The 18,921-nt window shown below is 52.6% G+C and overlaps 2 protein-coding genes across 3 annotated transcripts in view; one reads left to right on the top strand and one right to left on the bottom strand.

Annotated features, from left to right (window-relative positions):
* The window catches only part of LOC136587190 (uncharacterized), a 390,750-nt gene extending 381,458 nt beyond the window's left edge, over positions 1-9,292 (bottom strand). Inside the window, exons 1-3 of the mRNA XM_066585727.1 lie at positions 9,144-9,292; positions 7,790-7,899; positions 4,691-4,832 (exon numbers count right to left, since the gene is read on the bottom strand). Of these exons, the coding sequence (XP_066441824.1) occupies positions 4,691-4,832; positions 7,790-7,899; positions 9,144-9,273 (382 nt within the window). The 5' untranslated portion in view covers positions 9,274-9,292. The remainder of the gene's footprint in view (positions 1-4,690; positions 4,833-7,789; positions 7,900-9,143) is intronic.
* Positions 9,293-12,818: 3,526 nt separating this feature from the next.
* Positions 12,819-18,921, top strand: part of MINDY3 (MINDY lysine 48 deubiquitinase 3) — a 115,687-nt gene continuing 109,584 nt past the window's right edge. The window contains exons 1-2 of one of the 2 annotated variants that reach the window (XM_066584942.1): positions 12,819-12,899; positions 17,056-17,267. In XM_066584942.1, coding sequence (XP_066441039.1) covers positions 17,171-17,267 — 97 coding nt within the window. In that variant the 5' untranslated portion in view covers positions 12,819-12,899; positions 17,056-17,170. The other variant, XM_066584943.1, reaches the window with a different exon arrangement.

The raw sequence follows: 18,921 nt of genomic DNA, 5'->3' as shown, positions 1-18,921 counted from the left end.
GAATAGAAAAACATTTCTAAAACATGATGTAATGAGCTTACGCACTGCCCACACATCTTTTTGGGACTTGCAGGCTAAACTGGATTAAAACTTCGCCTCGAGACTAGAGATGAGCGAGCACCCAAATGCTCGGGTCTGCGTTATTCGAGCTCTACTCGAGTAATGAATCCCATTGACTACAATGGGAGACTCGAGCATTTTTGTATGTGGGAAACCGGGGGCCGAGCTTTTTTTTTCTTGGTTCGTTTTCTTTCTCTCCCTCTAGCTCTCTCCCCCTCTCCCTTTCTCCCTCTAGCCCCCTCTCCCTTTCACCCTCTAGCCCCCTCCCCCTTTCACCCTCTAGCCCCCTCCCCCTTTCTCCCTCTAGCCCCCTCCCCCTTTCTCCCTCTAGCCCCCTCCCCCTTTCTCCCTCTAGCCCCCTCCCCCTTTCTCCCTCTAGCCCCCTCCCCCTTTCTCCCTCTAGCCCCCTCCCCCTTTCTCCCTCTAGCCCCCTCCCCCTTTCTCCCTCTAGCCCCCTCTCCCTTTCTCCCTCTAGCCCCCTCTCCCTTTCTCCCTCTAGCCCCCTCTCCCTCTCCCTCTAGCCCCCTCTCCCTTTCTCCCCTCTAGCCCTCCTCTCCTTAGCCCCCTCTCCCTCTAGCCCCCTCTCCCTCTCCCTCTAGCCCCCTCTCCCTTCTCCCTCCCTCTAGCCCCCTCTCCCCTTCTCCCTCTAGCCCCCTCTCCCTTCTCCCTCTAGCCCCCTCTCCCTTCTCCCTCTCCCTTCTCCCTCTAGCCCTCTCCCTTTCTCCCTCTAGCCCTCTCCCTTTCTCCCTCTAGCCCTCTCCCTTTCTCCCTCTCCCTTTCTCCCTCTCCCTCTCCCTCTCCCTCTAGCCCTCTCCCTTTCTCCCCTCTCCCTTTCTCCCTCTAGCCCTCTCCCTTTCTCCCTCTAGCCCTCTCCCTTTCCCCTCTAGCCCTCTCCCTTTCTCCCTCTAGCCCTCTCCCTTCTCCCTCTCCCTCTCCCTCCTTCTCCCTCTTGCCCTCTCCCTCTTCCCTCTCCTCCCTTTCTCCCTCTTGCCCTCTCCCTTTCTCCCTCTTGCCCTCTCCCTTTCTCCCTCTTGCCCTCTCCCTTTCTCCCTCTTGCCCTCTCCCTTTCTCCCTCTTGCCCTCTCCCTTTCTCCCTCTTGCCCTCTCCCTCTTGCCCTCTCCCTTTCTCCCTCTTGCCCTCTCCCTCTTGCCCTCTCCCTTTCTCCCTCTTGCCCTCTCCCTTTCTCCCTCTTGCCCTCTCCCTTTCTCCCTCTTGCCCTCTCCCTTTCTCCCTCTTGCCCTCTCCCTTTCTCCCTCTTGCCCTCTCCCTTTCTCCCTCTTGCCCTCTCCCTTTCTCCCTCTTGCCCTCTCCCTTTCTCCCTCTTGCCCTCTCCCTTTCTCCCTCTTGCCCTCTCCCTTTCTCCCTCTTGCCCTCTCCCTTTCTCCCTCTTGCCCTCTCCCTTTCTCCCTCTTGCCCTCTCCCTTTCTCCCTCTAGCCCTCTCCCTTTCTCCCTCTAGCCCTCTCCCTTTCTCCCTCTAGCCCTCTCCCTTTCTCCCTCTAGCCCTCTCCCTTTCTCCCTCTAGCCCTCTCCCTTTCTCCCTCTAGCCCTCTCCCTTTCTCCCTCTTGCCCTCTCCCTTTCTCCCTCTAGCCCTCTCCCTTTCTCCCTCTAGCCCTCTCCCTTTCTCCCTCTAGCCCTCTCCCTTTCTCCCTCTAGCCCTCTCCCTTTCTCCCTCTAGCCCTCTCCCTTTCTCCCTCTAGCCCTCTCCCTTTCTCCCTCTAGCCCTCTCCTTTCTCCCTCTAGCCCTCTCCCCCTCTTGCCCTCTCCCTTTCTCCCTCTAGCCCTCTCCCTTTCTCCCTCTAGCCCTCTCCCTTTCTCCCTCTTGCCCTCTCCCTTTCTCCCTCTTGCCCTCTCCCTTTCTCCCTCTTGCCCTCTCCCTTTCTCCCTCTTGCCCTCTCCCTTTCTCCCTCTTGCCCTCTCCCTTTCTCCCTCTTGCCCTCTCCCTTTCTCCCTCTTGCCCTCTCCCTTTCTCCCTCTTGCCCTCTCCCTTTCTCCCTCTTGCCCTCTCCCTTTCTCCCTCTTGCCCTCTCCCTTTCTCCCTCTTGCCCTCTCCCTTTCTCCTCTAGCCCTCTCCCTTTCTCCCTCTTGCCCTCTCCCTTTCTCCCTCTTGCCCTCTCCCTTTCTCCCTCTAGCCCTCTCCCTTTCTCCCTCTAGCCCTCTCCCTTTCTCCCTCTAGCCCTCTCCCTTTCTCCCTCTAGCCCTCTCCCTTTCTCCCTCTAGCCCTCTCCCTTTCTCCCTCTTGCCCTCTCCCTTTCTCCCTCTAGCCCTCTCCCTTTCTCCCTCTAGCCCTCTCCCTTTCTCCCTCTAGCCCTCTCCCTTTCTCCCTCTAGCCCTCTCCCTTTCTCCCTCTAGCCCTCTCCCTTTCTCCCTCTAGCCCTCTCCCTTTCTCCCTCTAGCCCTCTCCCTTTCTCCCTCTAGCCCTCTCCCTTTCTCCCTCTAGCCCTCTCCCTTTCTCCCTCTAGCCCTCTCCCTTTCTCCCTCTAGCCCTCTCCCTTTCTCCCTCTAGCCCTCTCCCTTTCTCCCTCTTGCCCTCTCCCTTTCTCCCTCTAGCCCTCTCCCTTTCTCCCTCTTGCCCTCTCCCTTTCTCCCTCTTGCCCTCTCCCTTTCTCCCTCTTGCCCTCTCCCTTTCTCCCTTTCTCCCTCTTGCCCTCTCCCTCTTGCCCTCTCCCTTTCTCCCTCTTGCCCTCTCCCTCTTGCCCTCTCCCTTTCTCCCTCTTGCCCTCTCCCTTTCTCCCTCTTGCCCTCTCCCTTTCTCCCTCTAGCCCTCTCCCTTTCTCCCTCTTGCCCTCTCCCTTTCTCCCTCTCCCTTTCTCCCTCTAGCCCTCTCCCTTTCTCCCTCTAGCTCTCTCCCTTTCTCCCTCTAGCCCTCTCCCTTTCTCCCTCTAGCCCTCTCCCTTTCTCCCTCTAGCCCTCTCCCTTTCTCCCTCTAGCCCTCTCCCTTTCTCCCTCTAGCCCTCTCCCTTTCTCCCTCTTGCCCTCTCCCTTTCTCCCTCTTGCCCTCTCCCTTTCTCCCTCTTGCCCTCTCCCTTTCTCCCTCTTGCCCTCTCCCTTTCTCCCTCTTGCCCTCTCCCTTTCTCCCTCTTGCCCTCTCCCTTTCTCCCTCTTGCCCTCTCCCTTTCTCCCTCTTGCCCTCTCCCTTTCTCCCTCTTGCCCTCTCCCTTTCTCCCTCTTGCCCTCTCCCTTTCTCCCTCTTGCCCTCTCCCTTTCTCCCTCTTGCCCTCTCCCTTTCTCCCTCTTGCCCTCTCCCCTTCTCCCTCTAGCCCTCTCCCCTTCTCCCTCTAGCCCTCTCCCCTTCTCCCTCTTGCCCTCTCCCCTTCTCCCTCTTGCCCTCTCCCCTTCTCCCTCTTGCCCTCTCCCCTTCTCCCTCTTGCCCTCTCCCCTTCTCCCTCTTGCCCTCTCCCCTTCTCCCTCTTGCCCTCTCCCCTTCTCCCTCTTGCCCTCTCCCCTTCTCCCTCTAGCCCTCTCCCCTTCTCCCTCTAGCCCTCTCCCCTTCTCCCTCTAGCCCTCTCCCCTTCTCCCTCTAGCCCTCTCCCCTTCTCCCTCTAGCCCTCTCCCCTTCTCCCTCTAGCCCTCTCCCCTTCTCCCTCTAGCCCTCTCCCCTTCTCCCTCTAGCCCTCTCCCCTTCTCCCTCTAGCCCTCTCCCCTTCTCCCTCTAGCCCTCTCCCCTTCTCCCTCTAGCCCTCTCCCCTTCTCCCTCTAGCCCTCTCCCCTTCTCCCTCTAGCCCTCTCCCCTTCTCCCTCTAGCCCTCTCCCCTTCTCCCTCTAGCCCTCTCCCCTTCTCCCTCTAGCCCTCTCCCCTTCTCCCTCTAGCCCTCTCCCCTTCTCCCTCTAGCCCTCTCCCCTTCTCCCTCTAGCCCTCTCCCCTTCTCCCTCTAGCCCTCTCCCCTTCTCCCTCTAGCCCTCTCCCTTTCTCCCTCTAGCCCTCTCCCTTTCTCCCTCTAGCCCTCTCCCTTTCTCCCTCTAGCCCTCTCCCTTTCTCCCTCTAGCCCTCTCCCTTTCTCCCTCTAGCCCTCTCCCTTTCTCCCTCTAGCCCTCTCCCTTTCTCTCTCCCTTTCTCTCTCCAGCGCTCTCCCTCCAGCGCTCTCCCTCCAGCGCTCTCCCTCCAGCGCTCTCCCTCCAGCGCTCTCCCTCCAGCGCTCTCCCTCCAGCGCTCTCCCTCCAGCGCTCTCCCTCCAGCGCTCTCCCTCTCTCTCTTCAAAAATTTTGACATTGACGCGGTGGGGAGGAGCCAAAACGGCGCGATGCTCATTTGAGTCCAATGTCTAATTGGATAATTTGCTAGAAATATCACGTAGCATCATCCATGGTTTATAAGTGCACTGCAGACAAAGGCAGGAGGGAGTTTACCATGGAAGGTGCTACTCATAACCTTATTGTTTTGCTTTTCTGTGTCTTACTAATACACCCTTTGTATCTTTTGATTTTACTTGTCTTGCATAGTGATGTCTTTTGAGATCTTTGATCACTTTAAGTAAACTTGATTAATATTTTGCCTGTGCGTCTGTGAACCCATTTATACTTATTGTGGACCCTGCCATGAAAAATCATTTCACAACAGAGACCAGGAAGACTATGGGGTGCCAATCGTCCATTTAACGAAGGAAACATCTGTATACAAAGGATATCTGCTTGGCTTTTTCGGCATTCCCCAGCTCCATACAGATATTTCCCATCATATCCAGGATCTCAAGGTTGTCGGGCTCCATATCCAGGGCTCTCTGGCAGAACAGCTGGGCCATCTCAAAATTAAAATTGTCCAAATACTCTTCCGTCTGAAATAAAAGACGCCGATTAGGAGCACCAATGTACCTATGTAATAAGATACAGCAATTACAAAGCACACTATGAAAGGGAAAATCAAGTTAAATGGCGGCTATCACTTGTACAGCAGTGGGGGGAAATTTTTGGACCACAGCTTAGTTCTAAACACTCCATCCACCTTTAACGCCAATGGAAGATTTCCATAAGATATCTTGGGAAGTCAAACTTGAGAACTAATATATCTAAAGACACGTTGGTCGGGGACCATCAAGAAGGACACGGGACATCAGCAGAGAATAGAGGAGCATGGAGAGGACTGGCCTACAGAGTATCCAAGAGACCACTGAGCAGATAGAATTGGAATATCTGAAGTGGGTTTGATATAGCTGATAAGATACATTAACTGGTTAGATCCCACCTCACAACAGATGGAAAGAGAGAGCACAAGATTTAAGGCTCATTTACACGCAAAGATAATCTTTCAAACGATTGAAAGTTTTAGCGATCTTTTTGCATGAAGTGTTAATGGACACTAATGTCCATTAACACTTTATCATTTTCATTTGCATGTAAAAGGGCCTCCGGGAGCTGTTTGCAGAACCCAGCATGTGATTAATCACACGCCCAGCTGCATTGTTCTCTTTGGGGCTGCCGGCAGAATACAATGTAATCTCCCGCCTCCCGCGAAGAACACAGCATGCGGTCTGTTGAGAGATACTTTATCTCTCTGAGGTTGAACAATGGATTTTAAGTTCACCTTAAAATCATCGTTCAAACGAAAAGTGCACGATGGCAGTGTTTATATGTAATGATTATCGCTCATTTTGGTCAGTTGAACGATTTTTGAGCGATACTCGTTACGTGTAAATGGGCCTTTAGAGGGCTTTTTCACACAAATACTTAGCTGATTCACTGGGGTCCATTGCTCAGTACTCCAACCCATCAACTGATTGGCCACTTGCTGTCAGCTTTGGATACACACAGGTGGAAGCAGTTGGCTCCCACCCCTATGTAGTGGCTGGTGCTTGTAACTGCAAGCACATCTGTCATTAAAGGGGTATTCCAGTTATACTAAGTTACTTTAATAACATTTGATTACCAATGTTGTTCTGCTTTAGATTTTGTATCTGTAGCTCTAAAATCCATCACCTTCTCCTGGCACTTCAGAAGTGCTTATTCATTGGTTGCCCCTGGATATGACCTGTGCTACAAGTCGTAGGAAAAACATTTTTGCTCTTCAGTGCTTGGGACCAAGAGCAGGGCAGCGCTTAGTGGGTACATGTAGTTTCAAGCTGCATACAGACAGGGATATGGTGGCTATCTTGGAAAATAGTGATGCACACAAATATCAGGTAATATTAGGTAAATAGCTGCGTGAGATATACTCTGACCCAGCTGTGCATAAATATGGCGCAAACACACTTCATAACTAGAGTTTTTGAAAATGATCTTCATAACCGTAATACCCCTTTAAGATCAATGACAGCTGCACCTGCAGTTACAAGCGCCAGCCACTACGCGGGAATTGGAGCTAACTGCTTCTGTTCCGACCACTGTGTAACTGGCGCTGACAGTGGGTAACTGATCAGATGGGATCCAGAGCAATGGAGGTGATCATCAACAGTATTTGCCTGTAAAAGCCATTTAACCCCTTCAGGACCAGGCTGTTTTGTACCTCAAGGACTAGACACTTTTTCGGGATTTCACCACTGTGGTGGTTTTACTGCCCTATTCCTTTTCTTCAGCTACCAAAGTTATTTTTGCAGAATTTTTTTCCAAGACATATAGGACTATTTTTTAATGACTTTTTTTTTCTCCCACTTTTTTAGTTTTATTAGTGGTAAAATTCTAAAAAAAACTTGATTTTCAATGTATAATTGTTTATTTCTAAAATTTTAGGTTATGCCTGAAGAGAGCGGGTAAGCCCGCAGAAACGCGTAGCAAAAGAACTAATAAATTATTTAAAATTATTTATGGACATTGTGTCCTTCATCTCTGCTGGAACCCAGGAGCGCGGGGGAAATTTTTCTATTTAAATACAAGCTGTTGCACAAATAGCCGGTTACGGCTGTTAACCCCAAAGACGCTCTCCGGTGATCTGGATTTGGGACTCCAGAGACGCTACAAGCAAACTCGGATATAAGGTGCCGGTCAATCTCCCTAACAGGAGTTCTGGCCGTGCACCAGGTGAGTACAAAAAAAGTATCTCACACTTCTTTGAAATCGTTTTGTGCGAGTAAGGCGCTGATTCCTGTTTTGTTTTATTTCTAAAATTAGTATATTTAAACGTTAAAAAAATGGGAATGGGTTCCTCAATTAGTTTCAAACGTTTTGATATATAATTTTAATAATTTAGTATTATAGGGCACATATGGCAATGGTTTTGGCAGTGGGTCATTTTTTATTTTAATTTTATTAGCATGTTTTTTTTTACCATCTATGTCCCCTATGATGTTCTATAAGACCCTTGGGAGTCATTCACATTGAAACTTTAAAAAAAAAGACATCCACTGCAGTTGAAGAAACCATAGTAGCCCCAGTTACTGGAAAAAACATCCCCGTGTAGTGACAATAATCACTGGCAGAGCAGGGTCTGCTAGGAGCCTGCAGCTCTGCTATGAGAGAGGGCAGAGGGCAGCCAGCGGTCGCGTGTTTGCCGGGTGGCATACCGGAAGCAATACTTTCACTCTTTAGTACATAGCACTCATTGAGCGCTATGTAGGCCTGGGAAGGGGAGGAGAAGGCAGAAGAGGTTAAAAACCACTTCTCTCTTCTCTTCTGGGTCCTCAGCTGTGTCTGACAGCCAAAGACCCAACCTGCATCTGCTTGATTGCAGCAGCAGGGGCTTTAATCCTACAATGTATTTTTTGCTATAGGCCGAGATTAAAGCCCAAGACCAAGCGCCGTATATTTATCGTGCTTGGTCCTTAAGGGGTTGATACAATATTTACCGGTTGGGTATTCTCACCTTTTCTAATAGTTGATGAATGGAATATTTATTGGCGGTTTTCTTCTTGGCCTTGTTCTGCATCCTAACTTTCATGCGCTCTTGAGGAGACAAACCAGCGATGTCATCAGCTGAAAGGATCAAGAAACAGATCAATATACAATTAATACACAGTGTATAAATCTATAGACAAGTCTACAGATGGAGCAAAGTAAAACCCTTCACTGGATACATAAAGATTACCTGTCACCAGGATTCACCCTTGTAAACCACTGGCAGCCATCATCGGTCAGAGAAACCTTACAAAATATCTAATTATGGCCCATCATGTCGGTGAACCTTCTGAAATGAACGTTTAAAAAAAAATCTAATTAAGACTGAACAGCCCAGTGGGCGTACCCAAACCGTACCAGCTGGCCCCATTGAAAGCAATGGGAGAAGATCGCGATCCCCTGTTGCAGCTGTAGCAGGGGATTCCTTGGATGTGAACCCCCTGGATGCTGTCACATCCAGGGGTTTAGCCTTGTCCTCAATGGGGCCGGCGGCGGCAGCCCCACTGAAAACATAGGGAGAAGATTGAGATCTCCTGCCGCTGCTGTGAAGTCAATGGAAGCTGTTGCACTATTGGATACGTTAGTTAAAGCGCCAGGGTTGTATTTGCTTGACTAAGCGCCACTGTTCATCAGATTCTTGACACCCTCCTCTGACGCCTTTCGTTGACAGGTTATTTAGGTCCACAGGATCCACCTTCACTGGATGTTTTTCCTCCATCATTCTGGGTATACTCTCCACACTGACAAAACCCCACAAGGTTGACAGCAAAGTCCTGGCACCGGCTAGTCTAGCGATGACCTTTTAATAAGTTGCTCAAATCGTTCAATTTTTGCATCTAATTTAGGGTTAAACTGAAACTGATGCATGGAAAACATGTCACTTGATTTTATGCCGCACTCTGGGGTTGCGGGTCTTATTTCCACCTACAATCGTGAAAGGGCCGGTGTCTCTAATAAATCGTCCATTCAGAGTTTGTCAAAGTTGATGCAACTTTTACAACTCTCTGCTGGAAGTTGCACATCTTACCATTGAAATAACCGAAACTGCAACTAAGGCATCACAGCAAGGTGCGGAATATCAGATGTATGGTAAAAGTCAGACCGCGGACATCTATAGCTTTACAGTGCTCACTAGCTACTGCTGCAAGGTACATGGGGAGGTAGCAGAGCTGAGTGTGTCTTGCAACAGTTCTGACAAACTCCGTTCTGCTCCACTTGTATATTTACGTGCTGCACATCAGAGATCTGGAAGCTGTGGCTCTCCAGTTAGGAAACTACAACCCCCAGAATGCCCTGCTGAGAGTTGTAGTGTCCCTCCTCACCTGCAGTCCTTCCTCTGGGCTTCCTCTTGGGCTTGCCGGTCTTCTTCTTAGCCTGTCCTCCCATAGTGCTGAGGGTAGAAGTTCCAGTAACACACAGCAGCTCTGATCTCAGCTCTTCCTGCAGCACCATGTGCAGATCAGCGTGTCTGTCAGCTGCAACGGGGTCAGAGATGGGACAAACTTCCTCCACAGGCAAAACCAAAACCAAGAGCTTCTTGCTACATTGTTACCTCTTGTGTTTTGGTCAGATTGTTTCTAAATGCAGTTTCTGATCAGTGCTGGGGGGATCAGGCTGCGTTCACATCAGCGTTAGGCTGCTTGTCCACGGGCGTTGCGATATCCCGCTGCGGATCCCTGCCGCAGTAGCCGCCGCCGGAGAACAGGAGCCAGTTGACGGAACTCTGCGGTGAGCCCATCTGACAGATAAGCTCACCACGGAGAATCACGGCAATTCGCAGTACGTGGACAGGGGGGGGGCTGCACGTTCCATAGCAACGGTATGGAAAGCATTCACTGCATTCCCGCGGCCAGATTATCGCTGCGGGGAGCGCAATGAAAATGCGCCTGTGGACAGAGCCCGTCAGTTTGGGGTTTCCATCTCTCCTCCGTTTTAGGCCGCCTGCAGACGAGCGGGTCGGATCCGGTGGCGAGAATTCTCGCCGCGAGACCCGACCCGAGCGCCTGCAGAGACGAGCGCGTACTCACCCGCGCCCGGAGGCCCCGGCTCTTTCATGTGCCGGCTGCCGGGCAGCCGGCGCATGCGCAGACCAGAGCCGACAGCCGCGTGAGTGACGTTTCTGTGCGAGGCTCTGCGAGCCCCGCACAGAAATAGGACATGCCGTGGTTTGTTTGCCGCGTGAGATTTCGCGCGGCCAAACCGCGGCCGTCTGCATAGGAGTGCGTATTGTAATGCACTCCTATGCAGGCTTTGAGCGGCGGAAATCCCGCCGTGGGATTTCCACCCGTGTGCAGGCGGCCTTAGGAGGAGAGAAACTGAAGTAAAACAGAAGAAACTGATCGTTTTTTTCCCCATAGATTTCAATGAAGTTCCAAAAAAAAGGATAGCAAACGGAAAGCTTTCTGTTCGCTTCCATTCTGTCAGGTTTCCGTATTTTACTGAAAACAACGCTACAGACAGTGCCATTTTCCCATTAAAAAAAACGGAAACCGGACGGAATGACTGTAAGGCTGGGTTCACACAGGGCGGATTTGCCGCAAAAATTCCGTCTGGAATTTCGCCGCGGCAAATCCACCTGTGGCCACTAATCCCAGGATTAGCCAGCTATGTGGACGAGATTTCTCAGAAGCTCTCCTCTATGGGAGCGCCGGCCGCAGCGGAAGAGCGAGCGGCCAGACCGCTTCAAAACCCGCGGCTAAGTGCCTCAAATCTCAAACCGTGAGATTTCCGCCGGTGTGTTTGAACCCAGCCTAAACATTTTTTTTTTTTTTTTTTTAAACCCCAATGAAATAGAGCAGAGAGACGGAAACCCTGAACGAGCCCTGATGAAGGTGTGAAGGCAGCCTTAGTCGGAGACCTTCCATAAGGCCACATTCACATGGGCGGCCCGATCTCACACTTGCCAACGTGCTTTTTTCACGCGATTGAGAGGCATTTTTCATTCAAAAATGCCATGCATCACTTCTGCGACATTGCGAGCCTCTGGCGCGTGTTTCACGTTTGTCAGAGGATTGCAAGCGTTTCCCATTGATTTCAAAAGGAAGTATCACATTGCACGCATTCGAGAACCGCGTGATGTCTGTAAGGCCCAATGCACGCGGACGGATTTGCATCGCAGAGTCCGGAACGGGCGTCCGCCTTTGGATTCCGCATCAAATACCTGCCATAGCATGCAATGTAAAAACGGGTTTTCATGCCCACGAGCGGAAATCAATTGCAATTGTCTGCTCATGGGGGGAAATTCGCCGCATACTCTATTTTGAGCCGGATTCCGTGCCGATGGCTTCCATTGACGTCAATAGAAGCTGTCCGTCCCGCGGCTCTTTCATAATCATTTGCGACAGTGCAGTCACTTCTGTCCTGCGCATGTCCGGCACATCCGCAGTACAGAAGAAAGATCATCCGGACAAGTACGTGGGGGCACCGGACGGGCCTCCGTCGGATTCCACTGCCTGATCCCACATGCGGAATCCAACCCGGTTGTGTGCAGCCGGCCCAAAGGTCCCATTGAAAACAATGAGTGAGGCATTCCAAGGAATTCTTATGGGGTCATTATGATTGGCACTGGTATGGACCAGAGGCTGGCATTGTTATGGGATCATGTTGGATGGCTCTGTTATGGAGGAGTGGGTGGCATTTTTATGGGGTCATTATTGTTGGTGTTGTCATGGGATCATCATGGTTGGCACTGTTATGGAGCAAAGGCAGATATTGTTATAGCATCATTATGGTTCGCACTGTTATGGGGTCATTATGGTTGGCACCGTCATGGAGTACATTCTGGCACTGTAATGAGCTCACTATGGTTGGCACTGTTATGGGATCATCATGGTTGGTACTGTAATGGAGTACAGTCTCCATAAACAGTCTCAAAAGACCCATGTAAAGGGTCGAAACGTCACATACCCTGTATGATGTTTGAGGATTAAAGAAGCATCCTGATGGATGGATGAACTTTGCACCAGAACCTGCTGTCTTGGCTATTTGATTTAGGAATTAGCATGGTTGGCACTGTTATGGAGTACAGTCTGGCACTGTCATGGGATCATCATGGCTGGCACTGTTGTGGAGTACAGTCTGACACTATTAGGGGGTCATTATGGTTGGCACTGTTATGGAGAAAAGGCTGGCATTGTTATGAGAACATTATGGTTGGCACTCTTATGTGATCAATATGGTAGACACTGTCATGGGATCAGCATGGCTGGCACTGTTATGGAATACAGTCTGGCACTGTCATGGGATCATCATGGTTGGCACTGTTGTGGAGTACAGTCTGGCACTGTCATGGGATCAGCATGGCTGGCACTGTTATGGAATACAGTCTGGCACTGTCATGGGATCATCATGGTTGGCACTGTTGTGGAGTACAGTCTGGCACTGTTATGGGGTCTTTATGGTTGGCACTGTTATAAAGTGTTGGCTGGCATTGTTATAAGACTATTATAGTCGGCGATCTTATGCGATTAATTATAAATGGCATTGCAATGTACAACTGGCTGGCATTGTTATGGGGTCATTATGGTTAGCACTGTTATGGGGCATTGGCTGGCCTTGTTATGGAATCATTATAGTTGGCATTGTTATGGAGCATAGGCTGGCACTGTTATGGCATCATTATGGTTGGCACTTTTATGGGGTCATTATAGTTGACATTGTTATAAGGCACTGGCTGGCCTTGTTATGGCATCATTATAGTTGGCATTGTTAGGGGGCATTGGCTGGCATTGCTATGGCAGCTTATGGCATCATTATGGCTGGTACTGTTATGGGGTCATTATAGTTGGCACTGTTATGGCATCATTATGGCTGGCACTGGTGTGGGGTCATTATGCCTGGCATTGCTGTGGACACTAGTCATGTCCTGCCCGGCTCTGTGTACATGTAGCACGAGTGTCCGGTGGTGATTTCCGGGTGTTCGGGTCACACTGCGCTCTGTTTACAAACAACGGTCTGACAGGCTGGCGTGTAACCATGGAGATAGCCCCTCCCCTGCTCCAGGGACTTCCGCTTCCGGATGTCTGTACGTGAGTCAGTGGAGCCGAGATGTGATGACTGCGGGAGGAGAGCCGGAGCGGGTAGGTGGGGGGCACCGGGGGCATTTAGTATGCCAGTCCCTGCCAGCACACGTCTCCATGCATGTCCGTGTGCCAGCCGTAGGAGCCCTGGCATCTGCCCCTGCCCACATGTTACAGGTGACTGGATGGTCGTGCAAGCTGGGTGCCAGCCTGAGATACCAGATTTATCAAGATGCCCGTCCATGGTGTGATCCCAGGGGGGGTCGCCGGCATGCGGTGCTGTAGTCCCTTGGTGGTGGGGGTCCGCCGTCGTGGGGTGCTGCAGTCCCTTGGTGGTGGGGGTCCGCCGTCGTGGGGTGCTGCAGTCCCTTGGTGGTGGGGGTCCGCCGTCGTGGGGTGCTGCAGTCCCTTGGTGGTGGGGGTCCGCCGTCGTGGGGTGCTGCAGTCCCTTGGTGGTGGGGGTCCGCCGTCGTGGGGTGCTGCAGTCCCTTGGTGGTGGGGGTCCGCCGTCATGGGGTGCTGCTGTCCCTTGGTGGTGGGGGTCCGCCGTCATGGGGTGCTGCGGTCCCTTGGTGGTGGGGGTCCGCCGTCATGGGGTGCTGCGGTCCCTTGGTGGTGGGGGTCCGCCGTCATGGGGTGCTGCGGTCCCTTGGTGGTGGGGGTCCGCCGTCATGGGGTGCTGCTGTCCCTTGGTGGTGGGGGTCCGCCGTCATGGGGTGCTGCTGTCCCTTGGTGGTGGGGGTCCGCCGTCATGGGGTGCTGCGGTCCCTTGGTGGCGGGGGTCCGCCGTCATGGGGTGCTGCGGTCCCTTGGTGGCGGGGGTCCGCCGTCATGGGGTGCTGCGGTCCCTTGGTGGTGGGGGTCCGCCGTCATGGGGTGCTGCGGTCCCTTGGTGGCGGGGGTCCGCCGTCATGGGGTGCTGCGGTCCCTTGGTGGTGGCGGGGCCCCCTGGCGTGGGGTGTTGGGGTCCCTTGGTGGTGGTGGTGGTGGTGGGGACCCCTGGCGTGGGGTGTTGCGGTCCCTTGGTGGTGGTGGGGACCCCTGGCGTGGGGTGTTGTGGTCCCTTGGTGGTGGCGGGGCCCCCTGGCGTGGGGTGTTGGGGTCCCTTGGTGGTGGCGGGGCCCCCTGGCGTGGGGTGTTGGGGTCCCTTGGTGGTGGCGGGGCCCCCTGGCGTGGGGTGTTGGGGTCCCTTGGTGGTGGTGGGGCCCCCTGGCGTGGGGTGTTGGGGTCCCTTGGTGGTGGCGGGGCCCCCTGGCGTGGGGTGTTGGGGTCCCTTGGTGGTGGCGGGGCCCCCTGGCGTGGGGTGTTGGGGTCCCTTGGTGGTGGCGGGGCCCCCTGGCGTGGGGTGTTGGGGTCCCTTGGTGGTGGCGGGGCCCCCTGGCGTGGGGTGTTGGGGTCCCTTGGTGGTGGCGGGGCCCCCTGGCGTGGGGTGTTGGGGTCCCTTGGTGGTGGCGGGGCCCCCTGGCGTGGGGTGTTGGGGTCCCTTGGTGGTGGCGGGGGCCCCTGGCGTGGGGTGCTGCGGTCCCTTGGTGCTGGCGGGGCCCCCTGGCGTGGGGTGTTGCGGTCCCTTGGTGGTAGGGGTCCGCCGTCATGGGGTGCTGCGGTCCCTTTGTGGTGGCGGGGCCCCCTGGCGTGGGGTGCTGCGGTCCCTTGGTGGTGGGGGTCTGCTGTCATGGGGTGCTGCGGTCCCTTGGTGGTGGCGGGGCCCCCTGGCGTGGGGTGCTGCGGTCCCTTGGTGGTGGTGGGCACCTGGCGTGGGGTGTTGCGGTCCCTTGGTGGGGGGAGTCCTCCGGCGTGGGGTGCTGTGATTCCTTAGTGGGGGCGGTGGGTCTTCTGGCGTGGGGTGCTGCAGTCCCTTGGTGGTGGTGGTGGGGCCCCCTGGCGTGGGGTGTTGCGGTCCCTTGGTGGTGGGGGGCACCTGGTTTGGATGCTGCGGTCCCTTGGTGGGGGGAGTCCTCCGGCGTGGGGTGCTGTGATTCCTTAGTGGGGGCGGTGGATCCTCCGGCGTGGGGTGTTGCGGTCCCTTGGTGGGAGGAGTCCTCCGGCGTGGGGTGCTGTGGTTCCTTAGTGGGGGCGGTGGGTCTTCTGGCGTGGATGCTGCGGTCCCTTGGTGGGAGGAGTCCTCCGGCGTGGGGTGCTGTGGTTCCTTAGTGGGTGGGTCCTCCGGCGTGGGTGTCCCGTGAGTCCTGGCAATTCCATCTCTTTGGAGCCATCTCGTGACCGCCTTCCGCATACTAGTAAGATGCGAGGTTCTGGCAGCGCCATCCCGCCGGTCCTCGGAGGCTGCGCAGTTGTGTGCTGGCAGCTGGTACCCAGATGGCGGATGTCTCCGCTCCGCGCTTGTGATTCCTCTACTATATGAAGCCCTCTTGTTTGCCCCTTAGAAGCTGCAGTGTAGGGTTCACTTTGCGGTTGAACGCCCCCGATCCCCCCTGCAGCAGCGCATCGATATACCTTACAGGAGACGACCAGAGGACGACGTAGAAATAGGTCATATTCTTAGAGTTTAGGGCCGTTTCACGGCGGAGCTTTTCGCGGTCGTCCCGGCGGTTCTGTTGTGGGCGCAGCAAATACAGAAAAAGAGGGTTTCCCTTCCTGCCTGCAGAAGCGCATCGAAACTGAAGACCTTTATTTTCACTCCGTTCCTCAACTTTCCGTCTCCGCACTTTTGTTACAGCGTGAAAAAAAGGTTTAGGTTCCGGTTCAAGGAACGGATCCTTTTTTTTTCCCCACCTTTTTTTTTTAAATGTCGCAGCCAATGGGAGAGCGGCAAATGACAGCGAGCGATCCGTTTTAATCCCCTTCACTTCAATTTTGTACAGTTCTGTTTTTAAAATCTACCTGACGAGCGTACGCGTATAATGCTGCGTTTTACCGCTGGGTGAGCAGGTAGATCGCCATATATGACAGCGATATTGCGCTGCGCATAACAGCATATCTCACACGCTGTTTGGTTTGTTTTTTTTTAAATCTCCCAGTCTGATGCTTAGCGATTTTGCGCATAAACCCGCACATAGGCAAAGTAATTTCGTATTTATTACGCTCCCATAGAGAACAATAGGGCTCTATAGCGCGTAATATGCAGTTAAATAGAACATGCTGCGTTCTTTATTACACATGTATTATACGCAATTTAAACCGTTAATGTGAATGGGTCAATGAAAATATTGAAATTGCGCTCCTGTGAGCCCGCCCTTATGTTGAGACACGTTTGCCTCGAGGAGCCCCTATAGAGCGCACAGCAGCCTCGTCCTCTCTGAGTCCTACGGGTCGGTTCCGTGCGCAGATATCGTACGTGAAAAGACCTTATTTTAAACACCTGATCCACGCGGGAGATTTTTTTTTTCTCCGTCGCAGCGAGGCTGCAAAATACGCCGAGTGATTTTGTTTAAGAACCGCCCGTTCTTCCCTCTGGGAGGAAAAAAGTTACAATCGCGCTCGGATTTTTATGTAATTTTCCTGCAGGCGCGATACGGTTTTTATGTATATTTTTTTAATCTATTGACACACATGATGCGGTTTTTTTCACATATTGCATCAACCCGCATATAAAACCGCAGGTGCGATATCTGTTTCGACTTTAGACCGGCCAATATCTCATTTGAACGCGTGAACGTTGTCCGAGTTCGTTCGTGCAGCCTGGTTATACGGGCGGATACAGCGTCGGCTTGCTCAAACGTGAAGTCGTTCACATTCGCCGTGACCAAATGAGCGCTAGTTAAGCGAACGATTGGCGAATGAGCCAACGATGGTTTTTATGCCTGCATAAAATGAGCGTCGCGTGAAAAGTGACTACTTTAGGGCTCATTCACACGGCTGTGATCGCACCACGTATTGCACACCCACGTGATACGCAGTGAGTGGAGTCCATGAAAGCACATCGATTTCCATTGACCCATTCACACTTGGCCAGTTCTGGCCGTCCCATAGAGATGAATGGAGTAGCAGCGCTGTATGAATGGAGCGCCATTCTCGACGGGCACTCCATTCATACAGGAGGAGACATGGGACCGCCGTTCTTGTAATCACTAGTGGTCCCAACGGTCGGACCGCCACTGATCAGACACTTACCCTCTACCCTGTGGATCGGGACTGTTAGTCTTGGCACAGATGTGACCCATATGCCCCCACTGTGGCAGGTTGCCCACCCTTGATCCCGCGTGCTGGTAAACGTTATGGCGGATATATAAATGTGCGCTCTTTGGTGCGTCCGCAGGATCTGGTGTTGAATTTCCGCTGTTACTCGGAGCAACGTCCAGGGTTTTCATGTTGAAAAGCGAGAGACCTTTGCAGCGTCTTTACTCCAAGAAGGAAGAGAAGTTGAAGAGTCGATGATGGCGGACGGTAATAAGGAGCTGGTCAACCTGGTGTGGGGGGAGAAAAATGGCAAAGGTCTGGTGGATTCAATCTTCAGCCGGTGGACGCAAGGTAAAGGGGGGCTTACTGTGAGGTGGGAGATAAGGCACTCGCGGTCATGTATTGTAGCAGTTTTTCCACCCTTGTGTTATAAGAAGGCACCCCAGTTTCTATGTTTTCGTACAAAGCTGAGTTGCTTGCCCTTGTTTCTACGTGAATTCTTCCATGAAGGCCACTTCTGGCCAGACTTCTCCAAACAGTAGATGGGTGTACCTGGGTCCCACGGGTCTCTGTCAGTTCTGAGCTGATCCAAGACAAGAAGGGGTAGGGGTGGAGCTCCTTTAGCTCATAGGGTTAATATTCCTTATAAGAAATGGAGTGAGGTGCTATCTGTCCACTAACTCCAACCATATACCTGGATCTTAGCATGTAGACTGGGAGGAGGAAGAGAAAATGTGTGCAGCTCACAAACATTTCAGTGAGTATTATACCCGCTTCTTCCTTTATTAATACATTTAAAAACAGTCAATATAACACATTTTGGGGACACACCCCTTCTTCAGAAATGTGAGGAGCGCGGAGTGTGTCAGAGAGCACGCCTGTCTGCGCTCCCATTCAGAGGAACCCGAAAGCGCGTTACATTGACTGTTTTTAAATATACTACCGTGTTTCCCCAAAAATAAGACAGTGTCTTATATTAATTTTTGTTCAAAAAGGTTTAACTTTTTTACATGTATAGCTGCCTGGACACTATTTAAATTGACTTTTTTAATTAAAGGGGTTGTCCCGCGGCAGCAAGTGGGTCTATACACTTCTGCATGGCCATAATAATGCACTTTGTAATGTACATTGTGCATTAATTATGAGCCATACAGAAGTTATAAAAAGTTTTATACTTACCTGCTCCGTTGCTGGCGTCCTCGTCTCCATGGTGCCGACTAATTTTCGCCCTCCGATGGCCAAATTAGCCGCGCTTGCGCAGTCCGGGTCTTCTTCTTTTCTGAATGGGGCTCCGTGTAGCTCCGCCCCGTCACGTGCCGATTCCAGCCAATCAGGAGGCTGGAATCGGCAATGGACCGCACAGAAGCCCTGCGGTCCATGGAGACAGAGGATCCCGGCGGCCATCTTCAGCAGGTGAGTATGAAGACGCCGGACCGCCGGGATTCAGGTAAGCGCTGTGCGGGTTGTTTTTTTAACCCCTGCAGCGGGGTTGTCTCGTGCCGAACGGGGGGGGGGGGTTTAAAAAAAAAAAAACCCGTTTCGGCGCGGGACAACCCCTTTAACTGTTAGCAGGGCTTAATTTTGGAGTAGGGCTTATATTTCAAGCATCCTCAAAAAGCCTGAAAAATCATTTTGCATGCTCAAAAATTCTGGAAAATCATGCTATGTCTTATTTTCAGGGTATGGCTTATTTTCAGGGAACCGGTAATAAAAGAAGACCCCGGTATAAAACTAATTGAAATATGTGTGAGAGCTGAGCCAATCAAGTCCACAATGTTTTCTTCTTCCTGAAGAAGGTCTGAGCTGACAGCACTGCTGGACATCTTCTGACTTCTTGGGGAAGAAGCATGATGGTGTCTTTCATCTGCTGCACTAAGTTTCCTTGGCCAACCACTGCTTCCACAGTATAACTGACTTGTGTCTTGTTGCTGTGCTCAGTCTTGCCTTGATGTATGACCTGTGACGTTAGACTGTCTTCCACAACCTCACCGTTGTAACAGAGTTT

The sequence above is a fragment of the Eleutherodactylus coqui genome, chromosome 12, assembly GCF_035609145.1.
Source record: "Eleutherodactylus coqui strain aEleCoq1 chromosome 12, aEleCoq1.hap1, whole genome shotgun sequence".
In the NCBI taxonomy this organism is placed as follows: domain Eukaryota; kingdom Metazoa; phylum Chordata; class Amphibia; order Anura; family Eleutherodactylidae; genus Eleutherodactylus; species Eleutherodactylus coqui.
This window is presented reverse-complemented; position numbering and strand designations above follow the sequence as displayed.